The sequence below is a fragment of the Hyperolius riggenbachi genome, chromosome 1 (assembly GCF_040937935.1).
Source record: "Hyperolius riggenbachi isolate aHypRig1 chromosome 1, aHypRig1.pri, whole genome shotgun sequence".
In the NCBI taxonomy this organism is placed as follows: domain Eukaryota; kingdom Metazoa; phylum Chordata; class Amphibia; order Anura; family Hyperoliidae; genus Hyperolius; species Hyperolius riggenbachi.
In genome coordinates, this window is record NC_090646.1 from 105390653 (window position 1) to 105412229 (window position 21577).

Sequence of the window (21577 nt, forward strand, 5' to 3'; positions counted from 1 at the left end):
CTGCTAGTGGGTCCCAGGCCTGAGGGTTATATGACTCCGTTAAAAAACAAACAAAAAAAAAAAAAACAGGCCCATTATGAACCAGCAGCTCTGGATGTATGCCTGGCTTTTGGGCCTATACATAGTGATTTCAAAGCAATTCCAAAATTCCTTGCAAAACGTGAAAAATTGCAGACGCTTTTGCAGACACTAGCACTAAAATAAAAATTGCTACAGAAATCGCTTTGCATGCCTGACCTTACAGGGCTGTTAATTGTTTTTATTTATGATTTTAACACCCGAGACCCACATACTTTGACCCCCCCCCCCATGACCAAGTGTCTCCCCCTCTCTATTTCCCTAATTTCTGTTCTGTTTCCTGTCTTTTCCTAGTTGCTTATTACCGGGGTGCACGTGGTTGCCTAGTAAGGGCGTGTGTGCGACATCAGACGTCACACATGCGGCCACGTTACTAAGCAACCACGTGGCGCACGTGTATGGAGAATGCTGGAAGCAGTGGGTGGACAAGTGGAGGCCGCAGACTGGTAATGTATAACATGCACTGGGTACCGGGGGGGGGGGGGGGGACTCCTCAGTTTAGGATTCCACCGACTCCGACTCCTCTAATTTGCATATTACAATTTTGTTGATTAAAAGTATGTAACATGAAATTCGTCTCTTAACTGCCAACGCTTAGGAATTTTACAAGACAACTGAAGTGAGAAGGATATGTAGACTACTATATTTATTACCTTTAGACTAAAACTAGTCCTTGGTAAGAGTACTTGTAAAAGGTACAAACCGGAATAAAGAACATCTATCAGGCCCTAGGCAATGTAAGTGTGGGTACATGTAAGAATGATGTGCAGGTACTCTGCAGGGGAATGAGGAGATTGTAAACAGACAACACCTCTGTGTTCAATGTGCACAGCATTCTCAGTGGATTCCCTGCAGCTCTGTGGTGAGTGCATATGTAGAGTATAGTACTACTGTGTAACAAAGTAAACCTAAGACAGATTAAATTAAAGTTTTATACATACCTGGTGCTTCCTCCAGCCGCCTTCAGGATAATCAGTCCCTCGTTGTCCTCCTCCACCACCTGGATCTTCTGCTATGAGTCCAGGTACTTGAGCCAGTCGGGCGTAGTGTGCATGCACACACTCCGCCGCCAGGAGCATACTACACCTGTGCAGCACTATTGCGCAGGTGCAGAATGTTCCTGGCTGTGGGAGCGGCATGCGGCCGGACAGCGCTGACTGGCTGAATTACCAGGACTCATAGCAGAAGATCCGGGTGGTGGAGGACAGCGAGGGACTGATTACACTGAAGGGGGCTGGAGGAAGCCCCAGGTATGTATAAAACTTTACTTTTCATCCGTCTCAGTTACCCTTTAATTTGTAGTCACCAAACCAAATTTTAACAACATATCAAATTATTTGATTTCATCAGCAAAGGGAGTGCATACATTTGCATAAATCAGCATCAATGCAGAATTATTTCCATCTCGTTGACCATCTTTATTAGTGACACAGCTACACATCAGGCTTTATTCTTACAGCATAGATGTTATTTAGTATATATAAGAGATTCCTGTGTACACATCATATATACAGTCACAATCAGATATGTATATCTGACCTTAAAAATACGGGGACTGCTTTATTGAAGCAGCACAAGTAACTAATTTTGATTGGTTTATTTCATTTTTGTGGACTAAGCACAGCTATTACTGTATATATACATTATTTTTAATGACTATTATCTGAGAAATAGAAACATCATATTTTCTATTTTAATTACAGTTACAAATTCATTAGGAGTCGGAGCATTTTTTCCCCGACTCCGAGCACCCAAAATTGCCCGACTCCACGACTTCGACTCCACAGCCCTGTAGATTTCAGCATGAAATTGATCCGGAATCTAAACACAACATAGAAGGAAGTAGCAGGAAAATAGATTGACTTGCGTGATGATGCATAGAAATTCACTGAAGCCTTGTCAAATAGTTGTCAATAATACAAATCTACTTTATTCAATATAGCAGCATAAGGTATATAAACAAATAAATTAAAAGCACATGGGATGGCCTCCCTGCCATACACCCTGTCACTCACAACACACTTCGGTGCACCACCACTCAGCTTGCAGGAAAGCAGTATAGCTCAAGCAGCTGCACAGAAACCAAACGACAGGCAGTAAGAGCGATCTCATCAAACTCCGGATCAAATCTGTGGACTGTATCCTGCAGTCATCCGTAGCTCAGCCAGATGGTTCAAGTAGACATCAGTCCTGTGTAACCTGCGACTAGAATCCAGGCTCCAGAGGTCAAAAGCTTTGGTAGTGATGTTGGTGCACTGGAAAGGGAGGGGGGGGGGGGGTGCGGGAAATGCAGTGGCAGCCTGGGATGGCTCCACGGGCAGCATGCCAGGCAAAGTCTTCTTATATCCCCATGCCAGGCTGAAGATGCAGGGCGGCGTGGTGTCCCATGAAGAGAGCGGCTCCCAACAGTTTCACCGGCTTCCTCAGAAGGACGTGGCCCAACTCATCTGTCTCAGCCCTTTCATACCCAGCCACACCAAAGGCGAGGAAGATAGGTGGAGACAGAGCTGTCGCATTATCACTCACCACATCGCACGTCAAGGAGGACACGACCAACAAGCGGGACGCAAACTACAGCAACGACCGCCACAACATCCATTTATCCAGAATCTGCCTGCTGTGTATGAGCAGCTGACAAATCTCTCTTTTATCAGATTCAATTAGCTACTTTTGCCTCCTGGACATAGAAGCTACGTCCAGGAGGCCATGCGCGCTCCCGGCCCGCGGTTCGTTAGCCGGGGAATCAGTGAATTGGGCCATGGTGCCCGATCACTGAATCCTCTTCCCCCGCAGAAAAAAAAAAAAAAAGTCAGCTTCTCTCAGAAGCCTAGATTTTTCTGTCCCCTACGTCCCTCTAAGCGTAGAGTGACGCTTAGAGTGACGTCAGGTAAACAAACCTAAGGTTGCCATCTTGTGGCCAAAAAGTAAAACCACATCTACATAAAAAAAAAAAAAAAAAAAAAAAAAAAAAATTATATATATATATATATATATATATATATATATATATATATATATATATATATATATATATATATATATATATATATATATATATATATATATATATATATATATATATATATATATATATATATATATATATATATATATATATATATATATATATATATATATATATATATATATATATATATATATATATATATATATATATATATATATATATATATAGCGCCCCTTACAGCTAGTACAGAATGCTGCAGCCAGACTCCTAGCCAATGCCCCCCGCAGCTCACACATCACCCCAGTACTGCAAACTCTTCACTGGTTACCAGTAAAATGGAGAATTAATTTTAAGATCTGCCTGCTGACATTCAAGGCTCTACACCACATGGGACCCAAATACATAGCAGATCTATTGGAACTTTATGTCCCTCCACGCACCTTCCGCTCTGCCAACAAGATGAAGCTGGTTATTCCCAGGGTACACTTAACATTTGGTGCTCGGGCCTTTTTCCTACGCAGCCCCTACTCTATGGAACTCACTTCCACAATCAGTACGAGAGGCTCCCTCTCTGGACAGCTTTAAAAAAAGGCTAAAAACTCACCTCTTTTCCCTAGCCTTTGAGACTGCATAATGCAGGGTCACAGCGCTTTGAGTCCCCAGGGAGAAAAGCGCTATATAAGATAGATAGATATTCTCCTCTCAAAAAAATAGCATATTGTGATAAAGTTTATTGTTTTCTGTAATGTACTGATAAACATTAGACTTTCATATATTTTAGATTCAAATACACACAACTGAAGTAGTGATTTTGGCATACAGCTCATGAAAACCCAAAATTTCCGATCTCAAAAAATTTGCATATATTTCATCCGACCAATAAAAGAAAAGTGTTTTTAAAACAAGAAAAAGTCAACCTTCAAATAATTATGTTCAGTTATGCACTCAATACTTGGTCGGGAATCCTTATGCAGAAATGACTGCTTCAATGCGGCGTGGCATGAAGGCAATCAGCCTTTGGCACTGCTCAGGTGTTATGGAGGCCCAGGATGCTTCGATAGCGGCCTTAAGCTCATCCAGAGTGTTGGGTCTTGCGTCTTTCAACTTCCTCTTCACAATATCCCACAGATTCTCTATGGGGTTCAGGTCAGGAGAGTTGGCAGGCCAATTGAGCACAGTAATACCATGGTCAGTAAACCATTTACCAGTGGTTTTGGCACTGTGAGCAGGTGCTAGGTCGTGCTGAAAAATGAAATCTTCATCTCCATAAAGCTTTTCAGCAGATGGAAGCATGAAGTGCTCCAAAATCTCCTGATAGCTAGCTGCATTGACCCTTCCCTTGATAAAACACTGTGGACCAACACCAGCAGCTAAGATGGCACCCCAGACCATCAATGACTGTGGGTACTTGACACTGGACTTCAGGCATTTTGGCATTTCCCTCTCCCCAGTCTTCCTCCAGACTGGCACCTTGATTTCCGAATGACATGCAAAAGTTGCTTTCATCCGAAAAAAGTACTTTGGACCACTGAGCAACAGTCCAGTGCTGCTTCTCTGTAGCCCAGGTCAGGCGCTTCTGCCGCTGTTTTTGGTTCAAAAGTGGGTTCATGCTTCCATCTGCTGAAAAGCTTTATGGAGATGAAGATTTCATTTTTCAGCACGACCTAGCACCTGCTCACCGTGCCAAAACCACTGGTAAATGGTTTACTGACCATGGTATTACTGTGCTCAATAGGCCTGCCAACTCTCCTGACCTGAACCCCATAGAGAATCTGTGGGATATTGTGAAGAGAAAGTTGAGTGACGCAAGACCCAACACTCTGGATGAGCTTAAGGCCGCTATCGAAGCATCCTGGGCCTCCATAACACCTGAGCAGTGTCACAGGCTGATTGCTTCAATGCCACGCCGCATTGAAGCAGTCATTTCTGCAAAAGGATTCCCGACCAAGTATTGAGTGCATAACTGAACATAATTATTTGAAGGATGACTTTTTTTGTTTTAAAAACACTTTGGTCGGATGAAATATGCTAATTTTTTGAGGGGAAATTTGGGTTTTCATGAGCTGTATGCCAAAATCATCAGTATTAAAACAATAAAAGGCTTGAACTACTTCAGTTGTTTGTATTTTAATCTAAAATATATGAAAGTCTAAGGTTTATCAGTACATTACAGAAAATAATGAACTTTATCACAATATGCTAATTTTTTGAGAAGATCATATATACATATACACAAATTTTTTATTAAATATCTATGTAAAGATGAAATATTTGTATTTTTTTTTTTTATTATAAGCTTGTAAATAGTTGCAAAACGGTAAAAAAATGCACTTTTATTTCCAAATAAAATATTGTTGCCATACATTGTGATAGGGACATAATTTAAACGGTGTAATGACCGGGACAAATGGGCAAATACAATACGTGGGTTTTAATTATGGAGGCATGTATTATTATTTTAAAACTATAATGGCCGAAAACTGAGAAAATGAATTTTCCCTTTTTTTCCTTATTCTTACTATTAAAATGCAATTACAGTAAGGTAGCTCTTAGCAAAATGTACCACCCAAAGAAAGCCTAATTGGTGGTGGAAAAAACAAGATATAAATCAGTTCATTGTGATAAGTAGTGATAAAGTTATAGGCTAATGAATGGGAGGTGAACATTGCTCAGATGCATAAAGTGAGAACGACTGAGGGCTGAAGTGGTTAAGAGAGAGATGCGTCTCTTGGTTGAATCTGCCCGTCATCGCTAGATGTATAGCTACCTTTAACCTTTTAGCAGCCCTGCACGAGTGGTTTTGTTTGAGTTATCTTGTGCTAGGGAGGAGGGGGCTATCTTAATTCAGCTGCCTAGCACAGCCATGCAGAGCAGGAAGGGAGCTGTTATAGTTACCTGTCCGGGGGGCTGGATAGCCACCTCCTCCACCCATGGTAGCTGTGCTGAACTTTCCACATGTCTATTGCACAGTTCCAAATTCTTTCTGAACTGCGCATGCCCAGGATGTTTGGCTTAGACACTCCAGTGCGTGATATACAGGGACGTGCAGAAAGTACAGTGGCAAGACTGACTGAAGGCCAGATGCATGAAGTAACCTGGAGAGGTCTGAAGGGTCTTTAGAACACTAAGTACGTATTAAACACTTTTTTCTCACCTCAGATACAATGCAAACAGTTTATAAGATGTAAGGATGATGGAGGGGCATGTGTGTGTGCGACACTCCACTCTTTACGGAGCGCAACCGGAGGACTTTTCGCATCCCGAGTGAGGACGAGTATCCATCACCTGTTAGATGGTTGCTGGTCTAAGAACCCCCTTATTGTCTTCACACCTTTAGCCAAGAACTACACCATACAGGGTTCTTATTCTCTCCGTTTTAGGTTTCCCTGGAAAGTTCTTTCACTAACCACATCGTCCTTGTCCAAAGCACATGGATTTTTTGATTTTTTTTATATGGAAAACACAAACCCACCAAGCAATAACTAGGTGCAGAGCTACAAAATGGAGGGGGGGGGAGCCCTCCAGGCTACTTTAGTCCAACCATCCCTCACTTTTACTCAGGGCTGTGGAGTCGGAGTCGTGGAGTCGGAGTCGTGGAGTCGGGCAATTTTGGGTGCCTGGAGTCGGAGTCAGGAAAAAATGCACCGACTCCGACTCCTAATGAATTTGTAACTGTAATTAAAATAGAAAATATGATAAAATGTTATATTTCTCAGATAATAGTCATTAAAAATAATGTATATATACAGTAATAGCTGTGCTTAGTCCACAAAATGAAATAAACCAATCAAAATTAGTTACTTGTGCTGCTTCAATAAAGCAGTCCCCGTATTTTTAAGGTCAGATATACATATCTGATTGTGACTGTATATATGGTGTGTACACAGGAATCTCTTATATATACTAAATAACATCTATGCTGTAAGAATAAAGCCTGATGTGTAGCTGTGTCACTAATAGAGATGGTCAACGAGATGGAAATAATTATGCATTGATGCTGATTTATGCAAATGTATGCACTCCCTTTGCTGATGAAATCAAATAATTTGATATGTTAAAATTTGTTTTGGTGACTACAAATTAAAGGGTGACGGATGAAAAGTAAAGTTTTATACATACCTGGGGTTTCCTCCAGCCCCCTTCAGGCTAATCAGTCCCTCGCTGTCCTCCACCACCCGGATCTTCTGCTATGAGTCCTGGTAATTCAGCCAGTCAGCGCTGTCCGGCCGCATGCCGCTCCCACAGCCAGGAACATTCTGCACCTGCGCAATAGTGCTGCACAGGTGTAGTAAGCTCCTGGCGGCGGAGTGTGTGCATGCGCACTACGCCCGACTGGCTCAAGTACCTGGACTCATAGCAGAAGATCCAGGTGGTGGAGGAGGACAACGAGGGACTGATTATCCTGAAGGCGGCTGGAGGAAGCCCCAGGTATGTATAAAACTTTAATTTCATCTGTCTCAGGTTTACTTTGTTACACAGTAGTACTATACTCTACATATGCACTCCTCACAGAGCTGCAGGGAATCCACTGAGAATGCTGTGCACATTGAACACAGAGGTGTTGTCTGTTTACAATCTCCTCATTCCCCTGCAGAGTACCTGCACATCATTCTTACATGTACCCACACTTACATTGCCTAGGGCCTGATAGATGTTCTTTGTTCCGGTTTGTACCTTTTACAACTACTCTTACCAAGGACTAGTTTTAGTCTAAAGGGAATAAATATAGTAGTCTACATATCCTTCTCACTTCAGTTGTCTTGTAAAATTCCTAAGCGTTGGCAGTTGAGAGACGAATTTCATGTTACATACTTTTAATCAACAAAATTGTAATATGCAAATTAGAGGAGTCGGAGGAATCCTAAACTGAGGAGTCGGAGTCGGTGGATTTTTGGACCGACTCCACAGCCCTGGTTTTACTGCTGAATGCCCAACTTGGAACTCTGGTTGCATGCCCTCTCTATACTCACCTCTGCCCATCTAACCACTTTTCTAGCATTCAATTATCTCGCCATTGCCTGCTGTGCTTATTTTAAGACAGGCCTGGCCATACAGCACAATAGCACCACTCTTCACCCTAGCTTAGATGTGAAGGAGTGCAATACCCAGGCCATCATACGTTCACACAGAACTACAGATGAAAACTGCGAGTGACCTCCCAGCAGAAATGCCTTAAATATTTCTAAAATGCTCATAGTTTTGGAATTTCAAAAGAGGCATTTTAGAAATCTCTAGACCAACCCTAGCTCCCAGGCAGATGTCACAGGGGATTCCATCCGCACACACACACACCATTGAAGTAAAACACGAAAGTGACACTGAACTAAACCTGAATAAAAAACAAAAAACAAAAATAAACCTCTAACAAACGCATCCAGTGGAAAAAGACAGCTGACACCAACGCATAGCCTGCAGTGTGCTACTGCAGTAACCAAGTCCCCAACACCAATTCTGAAACCCAGAGAGTTTTTAAATGAGCTTATCCTCCCCCCCCCCCCCCCCCAGAGCTCAGTGGAACTGCTATAGCCGTAACAGGCCCCATTAGAATAGGCTTGTTCAATAAAAATGGTGCAAGAATAATCGCAACCATAGCAACCAGTCAGCATAGCCATTATCTGGTTTATAAAGTTATTTAATGATAGCTGGATAGCATACTTGTAAGGAAGAAGCAAAAGATGGGCAATCTTGCGCTGCGCAAACACCCAGGCCGCCAGCAGGTAACACACTCTAGCAGCTGCTCCAAGCTGGGTTGCACAGCTGGGCTAGGTAGAAAACAAGATGGAAGAGGGGAGGAGTGCCCCATAGTGTATTAACCTTTAATATATAAAAACAATGCTCATACAAATTTGCACTTACTAGATACAAGATGTAACAAGCGTATAACATGGGCTAAATAGCCCTCTCAACAGCAACCAACACGGGAAACCTGGGAACAGCTGTGGCCAATAACCGTCCTGGTCTAGATGGTGGAAGAGACCTGAGGTGCCCGACGTGGTGCTCTACGTGTGTTGGATGGCGTCACGACACGTTTCGGCGTGTCCACGCCTTCATCAGGCATGACAAAGTTGTGGATGCCATCCAGCACATGTAGAGCACCACGTCAGGCATATAGAATGAAGCCAGAAAGCAGTAATTTGCTGGTTTCTAGTCAACTTCCACATCAGGTGACACTGCTGTCCAATTGGACTGCAGGTTGTCACCTGGGTATGAGTCACTGTCTGGCCCGCAAAGACTTCTACATCATTTTATGTATACTCCGGCCCACCAGCAGTCTGAAGTATGTCGACCCAGCCCTCGATCCAAAACGTTTGGGGGCCTCTGGTATAAAGGTTGTGTGTCTTGTCTAGATTTCTAGTGGTCACTACAAATTTTACATAGTGCACCTTTTTTTTTTTTTTTTTTTGTAACACTGATTTTTATTTCGGCTCATGAAAAGATCAGTACAAACTGTTATCACAAAATAGTATGTAGAATAACACATGGTAGGTAAACTTGGTGATTACAGAAATCAAAAGCATGGGTGAACTTGGGGAGAATTAGGCCCGGTGTTGAAGCAAAAGTCCATGTCCACGACTGTAGACTGTTTCTAAACAGAGATAGGGCCCTTTTCCACTAGCAATCGCTAGCGTTCACGCTGAACGCTAGCGATTGCTGAATAGCAAAAGGTAAAAAATTCCCGACGATTTCCCGACGTTTGCGATCACGATTTTGCTATGCTATGCATTGCATAGCAAAATCGCTGCAATAATCGCTCCGCCTCGCGATCGCGATCAGGTAAAAAACGAATTGCGGTAGTGGAAATGACCTACCGCGATTCCTATGTTAAAAGCAAACTGTAGCGATTTGAAAAATCACTAGCAGTTTGCGGCTTTGCGATTCAGCCATCGCTAACGCCATAATGGAAAAGGGCCCTTACTACTGTTTTCCAAGTTTGCCAGAAAGGGAGAGGAGAAAATAAGATTTGACATGGTAACGTTTGTACAATCATGTATATTGGAAGTATAATCGAGGAAAAAAAAACACATTAAGCTACTACCCTTCAAGAACGAAAATACAAGGGATCCCCAAAGTTAGTCTTATTTCTTAACCTAGAAATTGTTAAGGTAGAAAGAAAAGACAAAAAAGAAAAAAGAAAGAAGAAAATTTGCTCTGGTTGGTTCTCTAGTTTATATGACATGTATATAGGCCAAAGTGGTAAGGTGTGGTGAGCCCTGTGGATGGTCATGGTATCTGGGGGTAGCTCAGGAAAGTCAGTTGTTGGGAACGTGATTATCCCATGGACCCCAAAATCTTATCGAAACGTATTTCAGTATCCCTGAGGGTAGCTGTGAGTTTTTCCATTAGCTTGATCCATTTGAGTTTGCCTATAACTTCAGAAAGTTCTGGGGGAGCAATTTTTTTTTCCAATTTGAAGAGATGGATAATCTAGCTGCGGTAAGGATACAGATAAATAGGATTCTATCAAACTTATGAATTTTAGGGAGGGATTTGCCTAAAAGCATGATAGTGGGGTCCAGGGGTATAGTCACATCCAAAACCTGGAGGATTAATTTTTGGATTTCCTGCCAAAAGGGGATTAGAACAGGGCATGACCAAAAAATATGCTCTAAAGATCCTGCGAGGCCGCAACCTCGCCAGCATAGGTTAGAGGATCTGAGATAATACAGGGGGTTAAGTACCATCTAAATAGGATAGATAGATAGATATTCTTTAATTTGTGTACACAGAGGAGTCCTTGGCGTTTTGCCAGATAGATTTCCAGTCTGTGAGAGAAATAGGTTGGGATAGAGAAGCTTCCCACTTAGCCATATAGGTATGAGCCGGAGTGGCAGTGTAGGATTTAGTACAAAGTAGAGCATAAATCTAGGTTATCAGGCACTTTTGATGACCTCTTTGGGTACATAGCACTTTGAATGCTGTCAAACAACTCAAACTTGAAGGGGTAGGAACCAGAGATTTAAAGAAATGAGAGATCTGGTTAAATTCTACAAAAAGTTGGAAGGAGGGAAATGTTTACATATAGTGGGTTGCAAAAGTATTCAGCACCCTTGAAGTTTTCCACATTTTGTCACATTACTGCCACAAACATGAATCAATTTTATTGGAATTCCACATGAAAGACCAATACAAAGTGGTGTACACAGGAGAAGTGGAACGAAAAGCATACATGATTCCAAACATTTTTACAAGTAAATAACTGCAAAGTGGTGTGTGCATAATTATTCGGCCCCCTTTGATCTGAGTGCAGTCAGTTGCCTGTAGACATTGCCTGATGAGTGCTAATGACTAAATAGAGTGCACCTGTGTGTAATCTAATGTCAGTGCGAATACGGCTGCTCTGTGACGGCCTCAGAGGTTGTCTAAGAGAATATTGGGAGCAACAACACCGTGAAGTCCAAAGAACACACAAGACAGGTCAGGGATCAAGTTATTGAGAAATTTAAAGCAGGGTTAGGCTACAAAAAGATTTCCAGAGCCTTGAACATCCCACGGAGCACTGTTCTAGTGATCATTCAGAAATGGAAGGAGTATGGCACAACTGTACACCTACCAAGACAAGGCCATCCACCTAAACTCACAGGTCGAACAAGGAGAGCGCTGATCAGAAATGCAGTCAAGAGGCCCATGGTGACTCTGGACGAGCTGCAGAGATCTACAGCTCAGGTGGGAGAATCTGTCCATAGGACAACTATTAGTCACGCACTGTACAAAGTTGGCCTTTATGGAAGAGTGGCAAGAAGAAAGGCATTGTTAACAGAAAGCATAAGAAGTCCTGTTTGCAGTTTGCCACAAGCCATGTGGGGGACACAGCAACCATGTGGAAGAAGGTGCTCTGGTCAGATGAGACCAAAATTGAACTTTTTGGCCAAAATGCAAAACGCTATGTGTTGCAGAAACCTAACACTGCACATCACTCTGAACACAACATCCCCACTGTCAAATATGGTGGTGGCAGCATCATGCTCGGAGGGTGCATCTCTTCAGCAGGGACAGGGAAGCTGGTCAGAGTTGATGGGAAGATGGATGGAGCCAAATACAGGGCAAACTTGGAAGAAAACCTCTTGGAGACTGCAAAAGACTTGACTGGGGCGGAGGTTCACCTTCCAGCAGGACAATGCCCCTAAACATAAAGCCAGGGCAACAATGGAATGGTTTAAAAACAAAACATATCTATGTATTAGAATGGCCCAGTCAAAGTCCAGATCTAAATCCAATCGAGAATCTGTGGCAAGATCTGAAAACTGCTGTTCACAAACGCTGTCCATCTAATCTGACTGAGCTGGAGCTGTTTTGCAAAGACGAATGGGCAAGGATTTCAGTCTCTAGATGTGCAAAGCTGGTAGAGACATACCCTAAAAGACTGGCAGCTGTAATTGCAGCAAAGGGTGGTTCTACAAAGTATTGACTCAGGGGGCCGAATAATTAAGCACACCCCACTTTTCAGTTATTTGTAAAAAATGTTCGGAATAATGTAGGATTTTCAATCCACTTCTTACATGTACACCACTTTGTATTGGTCTTTCACGTGGAATTCCAATAAAATTGATGCACATTTGTGGCAGTAATGTGACAAAATGTGGAAAACTTCAAGGGGGCCGAATACTTTTGCAACCCATTGTATATCTTCATAAGTTATAAATAGCGAGGATGAAGGTTGCAACCAGTCTTGCAAACGAAAATACCCCTTGGAGTACCAACGTTTTATGAAATCACTGTTTAAACCTGGTTGGAATTTGGTGTTACCCAGAAAAAGTTGCAGCCTATGAAGAGAACGGAGGCCAGCACCCTTTGCTGCGTTAGCCCAAAGGCGGATCATAAGTCTAGTAGTAGAGAGACCTATGGGTGTTGGAGAGGCTCTATTTTTTAACCAAGTTGTTTTGTAGTTGTGATATATGGTCTTCTGAGAGGAATAGATACATTTTCTTTGAGAAGGACACCTGAAGTGAGATGAATACTGAGTCTGACATGTATTTCCTTGTAAGCAATACAGATTGCCTGGCTGTCTTGCTGATCCTCTGCCTCTAATACCAGCAATTATAGACCATGAACAAGCCCACAGATATGATTTTTCTGACGGAAATCTAACTGGATTAGTTACAGGCTTGTTTCAGTTGGGTGATACAGACACTGATGCCAGAAAGATCAGCAGGAGGCTTTAAAAGAAATAGGACAGCCATTAATTGCCTCTCACTTCAGGTTACCTTTCAGGCACAACATACAGATATTTCAATGTATGAAACAAGTTAAAGGACAACTCAAGAGAGAGGGATATGGAGGCTGCCACATTTATCTCCTTTTAAAACAATACCAGTTGCCTGGCAGCCTTGTTGGTCTATGCGGCTACAGTAGTGTCTGAATCACACCAGAAACAAGCATGCAGCTAATCTTGACAGATCTGAAAATAATGTCAGAAACACCTGATCTGCTGAATGCTTGTTCAGGGGCTATGGTTAAAAGTATTAGAGGCAGAGGATCAGCAGAAGGCCTGAACGACTTTAGGAAAAGTTACTTCTTTAGGTAAGGACAGAGCGTGGCGAGTGCACACGATAACGTCCACTGTAATAACTTCAACGCTGGTGGTGCATCAACCAGATGTAATTGCATAGATCATTCATTGTTTTCAAAAAAAGAGAGGTAAAGATTCCAGGAGCAGCTCACCATCACTTTAAAAAATACCATTTAATCCAACATCATTAAAAAATTGATAAGTATATTTTTATACTATGTGTACAGCTTTTTCAATTTTTTAATGATGTTGGATTAAATGGTATTTTTTAAAGTGATGGTGAGCTGCTCCTGGAATCTTTACCTCTCTTTTTTTGAAGACTTTAGGAAAAGATTGGATTGCACAATTTCTGGCAGAAATTGAGATCGATTCGATTCACGATTTTCTTCAAATCAAGCTCGAGCACTAAATTCACAATGTAGTTACACAGTAACATTTACAAACATGCACTGACAGAAAATGACATACTCAGGGCTGTGGAGTCGGAGCAATTTTGGGTACCTGGCGGAGTCGGTGGTTTCATAAACTGAGGAGTCGGGTGATTGTTGTACGGACTCCACAGCCCCTAATCACACTATCAAATAGTATGATGTCATTTTCTGCCGGGTTTGTAAAAGTTACTGCATTATGTGAATTTATCAAAACAATGGGTCAGTGAGGTGAGAGCAGCTTGCAGGTCAGTCCAGCCCTTCTAAAGCCTGCTGTGCACTGTGGTAACAGCTCGCAAATTCGGAAAAGAAGATCCTGTCACATGATTGTCAAATCGGCATTTTTGAAAATAAGACGCTTTCTCACTGTGTGCAGCCAGGAACAATCCAGTGACAGTCCTCCCGCTGTGCATTAACTGGCTGATTGGCTGAGGCTTGACTGACAGGCCAGTGCAGAGTCTCAGAGAGCTTAAAGGGGTTCTGTGGAGTCCTGTAATAAACATAAGCAGACACTTAGCTGGGGCTTCTATCAGTCACCTGTAGCTGTAATGTTCCGCGTCCTCCTCCTCTGATCACTCGTTCCCTGCCGCCGGCAGCGGGCAATTATTCGACTAACAAGACGAATAATGCACGCTCCTGCTCCCGTCTCCGGGAGCTTACTGCGCAAGCACAGTATGAGGTTTTCTTGTACTGCACCTGCGCAGTAAGCCCCCCAGAGACACGAGTGGGAGCACGGCCGTGTGACGTGCGTAATTAGACCGGGACCGGCAGCGGGTAACAAGTGATCAGGGGAGGACGGCGCGGGACATTACAGCTACAGGGGGCTGATAAAAGCCCCAGGTAAGTGTCTGTTTATGTTTATTACAGGGCTCCACAGAACCCCTTTAAGGAAGAACTCAAATCTTAGTGGCCCAGCTGATGAAGTAGTAGTTTGGTATAATAACAGCTTGCACTGCCCTCTGGCCCCACCATTTATATTAATACTTAATTTCAATACAGTTTCACTTTCACTGTGGTGATATATTAATTGCAGGCAAACGGAGACAGTAAATGGAGGCAGGGTCTGTGAAGTTGCTGGCAGGGGGCTGAACACTCTGGACTGGACCTGGAGTTTGAGGGCAGGGGGCGGAGCTTAGTGGTGGCAGGGTCTGTGTGCTCTGTGCGAGACAGTGGAGCTGCACAGAGCATTGCATGTATGAAAACGGTGGAGCCTTCTGTGATGTCGCTGCTGGAGTTTTCTGATGATGCTGGGGACAGTGAACAATGACACTGCGTACTCGGAGCCTTTGTGGACTGTGGAGTGAGTGCATCATAGGGCGGGGGGCGGATCCAGAGCAGCACACAGCTTGTCAATCGCTGAATGTAATTGGTATGACGGCAGCAGCAGGCGGAGCTGTAGAGAGCAGCCCAGCTTCTCCCATTCCCTGGATCTTCTTATCGCTTGTGAGGGAGGCGGGGGGGGGCGGATCCACAGCTTCGCCAATCGCGGAATCTATTTGGCATGACGCCGTGGCGGTAGGCGGAGCACATGGATCAGCACAGCAGGGAAAGGGGAAAAACGCAGCAACTGACGATCACTAAATCGTCTTAACAGGAACCGCGGTTTCGGTTTAAAACCTCGAAATCGTTCAGCCCTAATCAGCAGGATAGCCAGGCAACTGGTATTGCTTAAAAGTAAATAAATATGGCAGCCTCCACATCTTTCTCACTTCAGTTGCCCTTTAAAAAAAAAAAAACACATCTGTGAGGCCCACATTTTCAAACAATCCTCGTTTATTCTGAACCGGTTGATGGAAGATTTCAACCACTCCCAAAATAATTCTCTATCAGCAGAAGTCGTGTCATCTTCATTTGACCATTGTTTCTGTAAAACTGCAAAAACAAAATCTTACGGTATGCAAAACCCCAGCATCGCCCGCTGTTTAACCGTTAGGCCTCTTTCACAATGGGACGTTAAAGTCGCACCTTATAAAAAACGATAACGCAGACTAAAGCACAGCAATACAAAGTCTGTGCGACATTCACAGTGCACACGTTGCATTGTGTGTCACGTGTAGCAATATTTAGAAAGTGCTGCATGCTGTGTGTTTAGCAATACATTTGCTGCGTTGTGTGTTTTGCACATGCTCAGTAAGCTTTTTTTTGTTTTGTTTTTTTAAATATAACGCATGCGCCGTTTTCGTTCTATCAGTATGCAACAAAACGGCTCACCAAGAGACACATAACAGTGCAAAATAACGTCCAGTTTCATAACCTACATGTGCTGCGTTAGGGGCACGTTGTGCGACTTTAACGTCGCATCAAACGCAACGTCCCACTGTGAAAGAGGCCTTATAGTCAAAAATCCACAGAAGTAGTACGATGCCCTATCACCATGTGTGAAATTCCAAGTTATACATCACAAAATAAGTCCACAATGAATGCACTGCCTTATAGGAGGCCATGTGACATGGAGAATAAGAACCAATCAGCCTGAACAAAATTATAAAAAGTAGAAAAAGTGTGCGTTTTAAGGATTGCTGCTTTTACTAGTCTCTTTAATAAAAAAAAAAAAATAATTACCCATATGAAAGCCAAGGATTTCTTACAGTGACAAAACCTTCATGCAAATGAGTCCTCCCTCACAGCATAGTGCTTTAATGATTTGCATTGTATTGCCTAATAAAAGCTCATTGGCCATTGCTAAATGTAGCAACTTGGCATGGCATGTATTTACAAATGAACAAAACAAACAAACAAACACGTTCTCCATTATTTCATATGCCACGTAGGGTGTAATAAAGTGCCCATTTTTTGCATACATTCTGCCTGATTAGCATGTGCCAAAATTAAGCTAACCGTTTGGGCAGATTTCTATAACAAGACAAATGTCACAAAACACCACTTTAAAAAAAAATCTGTAAAGATGGCACGAGAATAAAAAGAGGAAAAAAAAAAAAAAAAAAAAAAAAAAGCTTAAACCAATCATCTTTCAGCATTCTCCTTATGTCCATAACATGATCTGCCTTTAGCATTCATGTAAAGAAGATGGAACAATGGGACCCCTTCCCCCACACCAAAAAAAAGCAATGATCTCCAATGTTTAATTAGAATTAAGCCACGCTGAAGGCAGGGGGATTCTTCAGCAACGCAGTCCCAAGGTACACAATTTAGAAACAGAGGGGGGAGGAAAAAAAAAATTAAATAAATAAAGCTACCATGCACGAGTCTAAATAACGGTTTTCTTTTATCACAAATATTATATACTGACAGAGCAGGTGAGGAGGAGAACATTGATAAGCAGCTGACAGTGGACAACGGCAGGAGAGTAGCCTTGCTTGCATCTGACTACATGTGACTAATGCCTACCTTCACTTGACTACTGATGCAAAGCACTTCATCTTTAGGGGAGTGGTGTGAGAGCAGCCAACAAGGGGTTAATCACAGTTCAGCTGCCAGAGGGGGGTCCCTGACCTATCCCCCCCTCCTACTGCAGAGGCAATGGAGATCTTTAGCTAGTAACCAGAGAGCTGCAGTACATACAGGCTTAACGGGAGGTGTGTCTTCTGTATTCTTAAAGTGCATCTCTCTTTAAAGCTAGGTTACTGCTAATAGAGCCAGCTAACTCTAGACAATGCAATAACCCACAGCCTTTTCCTTGTACTACTTAACCCCCCTCCCTCCCTCCATATACACTTTCCTTCCTCATACAGGTAAAACAAAAAAATTATGAACTTACAGTGCACGAGTTAAAGCACTCGCCATGCAATGTCAATAAAAGCATGCTCAGATCTCAGAACAGCTGTAAGCATCCCTGGCACAAAAACAGTTAAACAGGATACATTTACCCAGCAGAGCACATTTTTAAAATCAACATGTTCTGCCTAGAGAATATTCAGACACCTCCCAAACAATATATAGGGTGGGGCCAGAATATTTGTAGATCCGGGGGCACAGGTCAGACCTAGCAAGCTTGGAAAGACAAAAAAAAGATTCAAGTCAAGAGTGAAAAAGGTTATGAGGACGTGTATTTAGGCTCCCCTTACGCAGATCCTCCTAATCCTGCACCATTCAAATGAATGCAGCCCAACCTAACAAGGGGGATTACTCTTACCAGATGGACACAAATGAATCTATATGTGAAGCTGAAAACTACATTAAAAAAAACTATGCAGCTTGTACATAAGAAGTGTACAGCATTTCTGTTTAAGGGGAAAAAAAATGGGGATGGGGGGGGGGGGTTTGGTGAGGAGGGAACCTATAGATAACAAGGATTCATTGTTTAAACAGAGTACAGTAAATTCAAAACCTTCCATATCATGTTTGTTTAATCCTCACAAAAGTTTATTACTGGTTTAGGCATTTACGTAAAATTCTTAATGCAGTTTGCAACCTGCGTACAACTCAAAATGTACGCAGTAAACATAGAACCAAACTGTGAAAACATTCCCAAAAATACAATCATAAACCTGCCCAGGGTCAGACGGCTACTTCTACACAAGGTACGGTAGTTAAAATAAAAATGTTTAAATAATAGGCTAAGGGTTTCGGTGATCTGCCTTTAGAGACAATGGTTACATACACACTACTCTCTCGTTTATCATACTAAACCTGTAAAACTAGAACGAGAGAGCCTGTTCATTTGCATACAGGGATAGTACAATTACCTGATATAAAACAACAAAGACTATATGCATGGACGCATAGACGTGTATACATCCATACGATTGTGCATCGAAAGAGCACCACAAGGGCTAGCACTCACCCCCTTGCGGCTTACCAGGTTCAAAGCTTACCCAAGACATTCATATATAGGGATATCTAGTTATTACAGGTGGATAGGTCAGCAGTTTATAAATTGAAAACCAATGGATGCCACACATGTATAGATCTCTAGTCTACACTATTCCTCTATATTTTTATGCAGGTTAGACAGTATTGATAATATACAGAGATGACATTAAGTATTTCTGATCTACAAGAATAACATACTGGAACTTTGCACAGTGCTAATCAATTAACTGTCAGCTTGATTAACCAAGTTGCTAGTTAATTAGACACTATTTTCCAATAATTCTAGTTCATGACTAACTAAAAAACAAGCCTTTAGTCAATAATAAAAATAATAAATTGCACACATATTGTATATACAGATACACACAAAAGTAGAATTTAAGAGTCAGTGAGCATGAGCCAGGAAATAAGCCGTTGACAACTTCAACAGGAAAAGCTGAAAATAATTTAAACAGGCAACGGCTTGTTTGTTTTATGCCTTTTGTCAAACAGGCCCATGAGATTTCTTGCATTCAAAGTTTAAATACACACAAATAGAAATGATTGAGCAGATCTAACAAGCAAACATGCATCCATATGTCAGGTAGATATACATTCATTTGTAGACAATGGCACTGAGATTAGACCCCTCTCAATAACAAGTGCAGCAAACTGGCAGGGCTGATAGGACACGGGCAGGGGACCAGCCTGACAGCAGACACACTTGGGGAGCCTACAGTGACAGGCAGGGGACCAGCCTGACGGGGACACACTTGGGGAGCCTACAGTGACAGGCAGGGGAGCAGGGGGGCAGTCAGAGGGACACAAACTGAGGAGCAAGTAGTGACAGACAAGTGAATTGTCTGATAGGGGGACACTGGGGAGCCTGCAGTGACAGGCATGAAAGCTGGCAGACAGGGACACTGGGTATTTGCAGTGAAAGGCAGGGAGCAGACTGACAGGGGTACACACACTGGATAGCATGAAGTGACAGGCAGGAAGCATGCAGTAACAGGCAGGGGACACCAGGGAGCATGCAGTGACAGTCAGGTAGCAGCCTAACAGGGGGCACACACTAGGGAGCATGCAGTGACAGGCAGGAAACACACTGAGGAGCATGCAGTGACAGGAAGGAAGCATGCAGTGACAGGCATGGGACACACTGAGGAGCATGCAGTGACAGGAAGGTAGCAGCCTGACAGGGGTACAATGGGGAGCATGCAGTGACAGGGGGACACGCTGAGGAGCATGAAGTGACAGGCGTGGGACACACTGGGGAGCATGCAGTGACAGGCGTGGGACACACTGGGGAGCATGCAGTGACAGGCGTGGGACACACTGAGGAGCATGCAGTGACAGGTAGGGAGCAGCCTTACAGAGGGACACTGGGGAGCATGCAGTGACAGGCAGGGAACACACTGAGGAGCATGCAGTGACAGGAAGGGAGAAGCCTTACAGAGGGACACTGGGGAGCATGCAGTGACAGGCAGGGAACACACTGAGGAGCATGCAGTGACAGGAAGGGAGCAGCCTGACAGGGGATACTGTGAGGAGCATGTAGTGACAGGCATGGGACACACTGGGGACCATGCAGTGACAGGAAGGGGACACACTGGGGAGCATACAGTGAAAGGGAGGGAGCAGCCTTACAGAGGGACACTGGGGAGCATGCAGTGACAGGCAGGGAACACACTGGGGACCATGCAGTGACAGGAAGGGGACACACTGGGGAGCATACAGTGAAAGGAAGGGAGCAGCCTTACAGAGGGACACTGGGGAGCATGCAGTGACAGGCAGGGAGCAGCCTGACAGAGGGACACACACTTGGGGCGCATGCAGTGCTAGGCTGGGGACACACTGCAACGAGAAGGGGACACCCCGCACACGAGCAGCCGCTGTAGTCAGGCAGGACCTCGTGTTGCACAACTTGCAGAGAGAAGTTGCAGCAGGCGAGGAGAGACGCGCAGCAGTGGCGGGAATGGGACAGGAGGGGACACTGGTGACAGCGCACTGCTGGCAGGGGGAGCCCGGGCCGGTGACACGAGCGGATAGAGGGAACTCTCTTGTGCTTTCCTGCTGTTCCGGGCAGCTGCCCCTCCCCCTCTGCCAGCCCGCACTGCCCGCGCACTGATGCCTCACCTACACAGTGGATGAGCCGGTGCCGCCACGAGTCGAGCTCCCGCCGGAATCCCTTCCGCTCCGCCGTGCAGCGAGGGCTCCGGCACTGGGCAGCCATTCTGTCGGTTCCCTTTTTCCATCTGCGTCTGACGTCACCGCTCGTCACTTACTACTCAGTCATACACATACAGGCAGGGGGCGGGGCCCGTAGCGCTGATTGACAACTGCGTGACTGACGCGGCGCTGATCGGTGGGCGTGGCGTGGGATGATTGGCAGGGAGAGCTGTCAAGGCGTTTGGGGAAGTTCTGCATGGTAAATCTGTTATTATTGTTGCCATGTTGTGGCCGCTGAGCCGGGAGGAGGCTGACCGGCCGGGCATGGAGGTGCTGAAGGGGAACTTCTCAGCTTATATATTCTATTTCCCTCTATTGTGTCTCTTCATTTTCTGCTTATTCAGCTTGTCCTGAGTGGATGAAGACATTTAAACCCTCCAAAGAGGGTTGCTATAGACCAGAGGTGCCCACAGATTTTTGGCTTGTGACATGCACTGCATGAACAGTATGACAAGTGTGTTAACATTGTCAGTGAGGCATACTTTCATTGTACTTTGAGTATTTCAGTATTCAAACGACATGGTTGTTTGGTTTATCGGTTTGTGGACATCACTTGAAAGATGTTCAATTTCTTTTTGCCATGGTAATGTCCTTTGCGCGACGTTGCTCATG

General features: G+C 43.8%; 1 protein-coding gene across 5 annotated transcripts in view; it reads right to left on the reverse strand.

Moving 5' to 3' along the window:
- LCORL (ligand dependent nuclear receptor corepressor like) overlaps positions 1-21033 on the reverse strand; it is a 136728-nt gene extending 115695 nt beyond the window's left edge. Inside the window, exon 1 of one of the 5 annotated variants that reach the window (XM_068277895.1) lies at positions 20877-21033. In XM_068277895.1, the coding sequence (XP_068133996.1) occupies positions 20877-20991 (115 nt within the window). In that variant the 5' untranslated portion in view covers positions 20992-21033. Of the gene's footprint in view, positions 1-20872 lie in introns of all 5 variants that reach the window. The other 4 variants (XM_068277904.1, XM_068277910.1, XM_068277919.1 and 1 more) reach the window with 4 other exon arrangements.
- Positions 21034-21577: the final 544 nt, after the last annotated feature.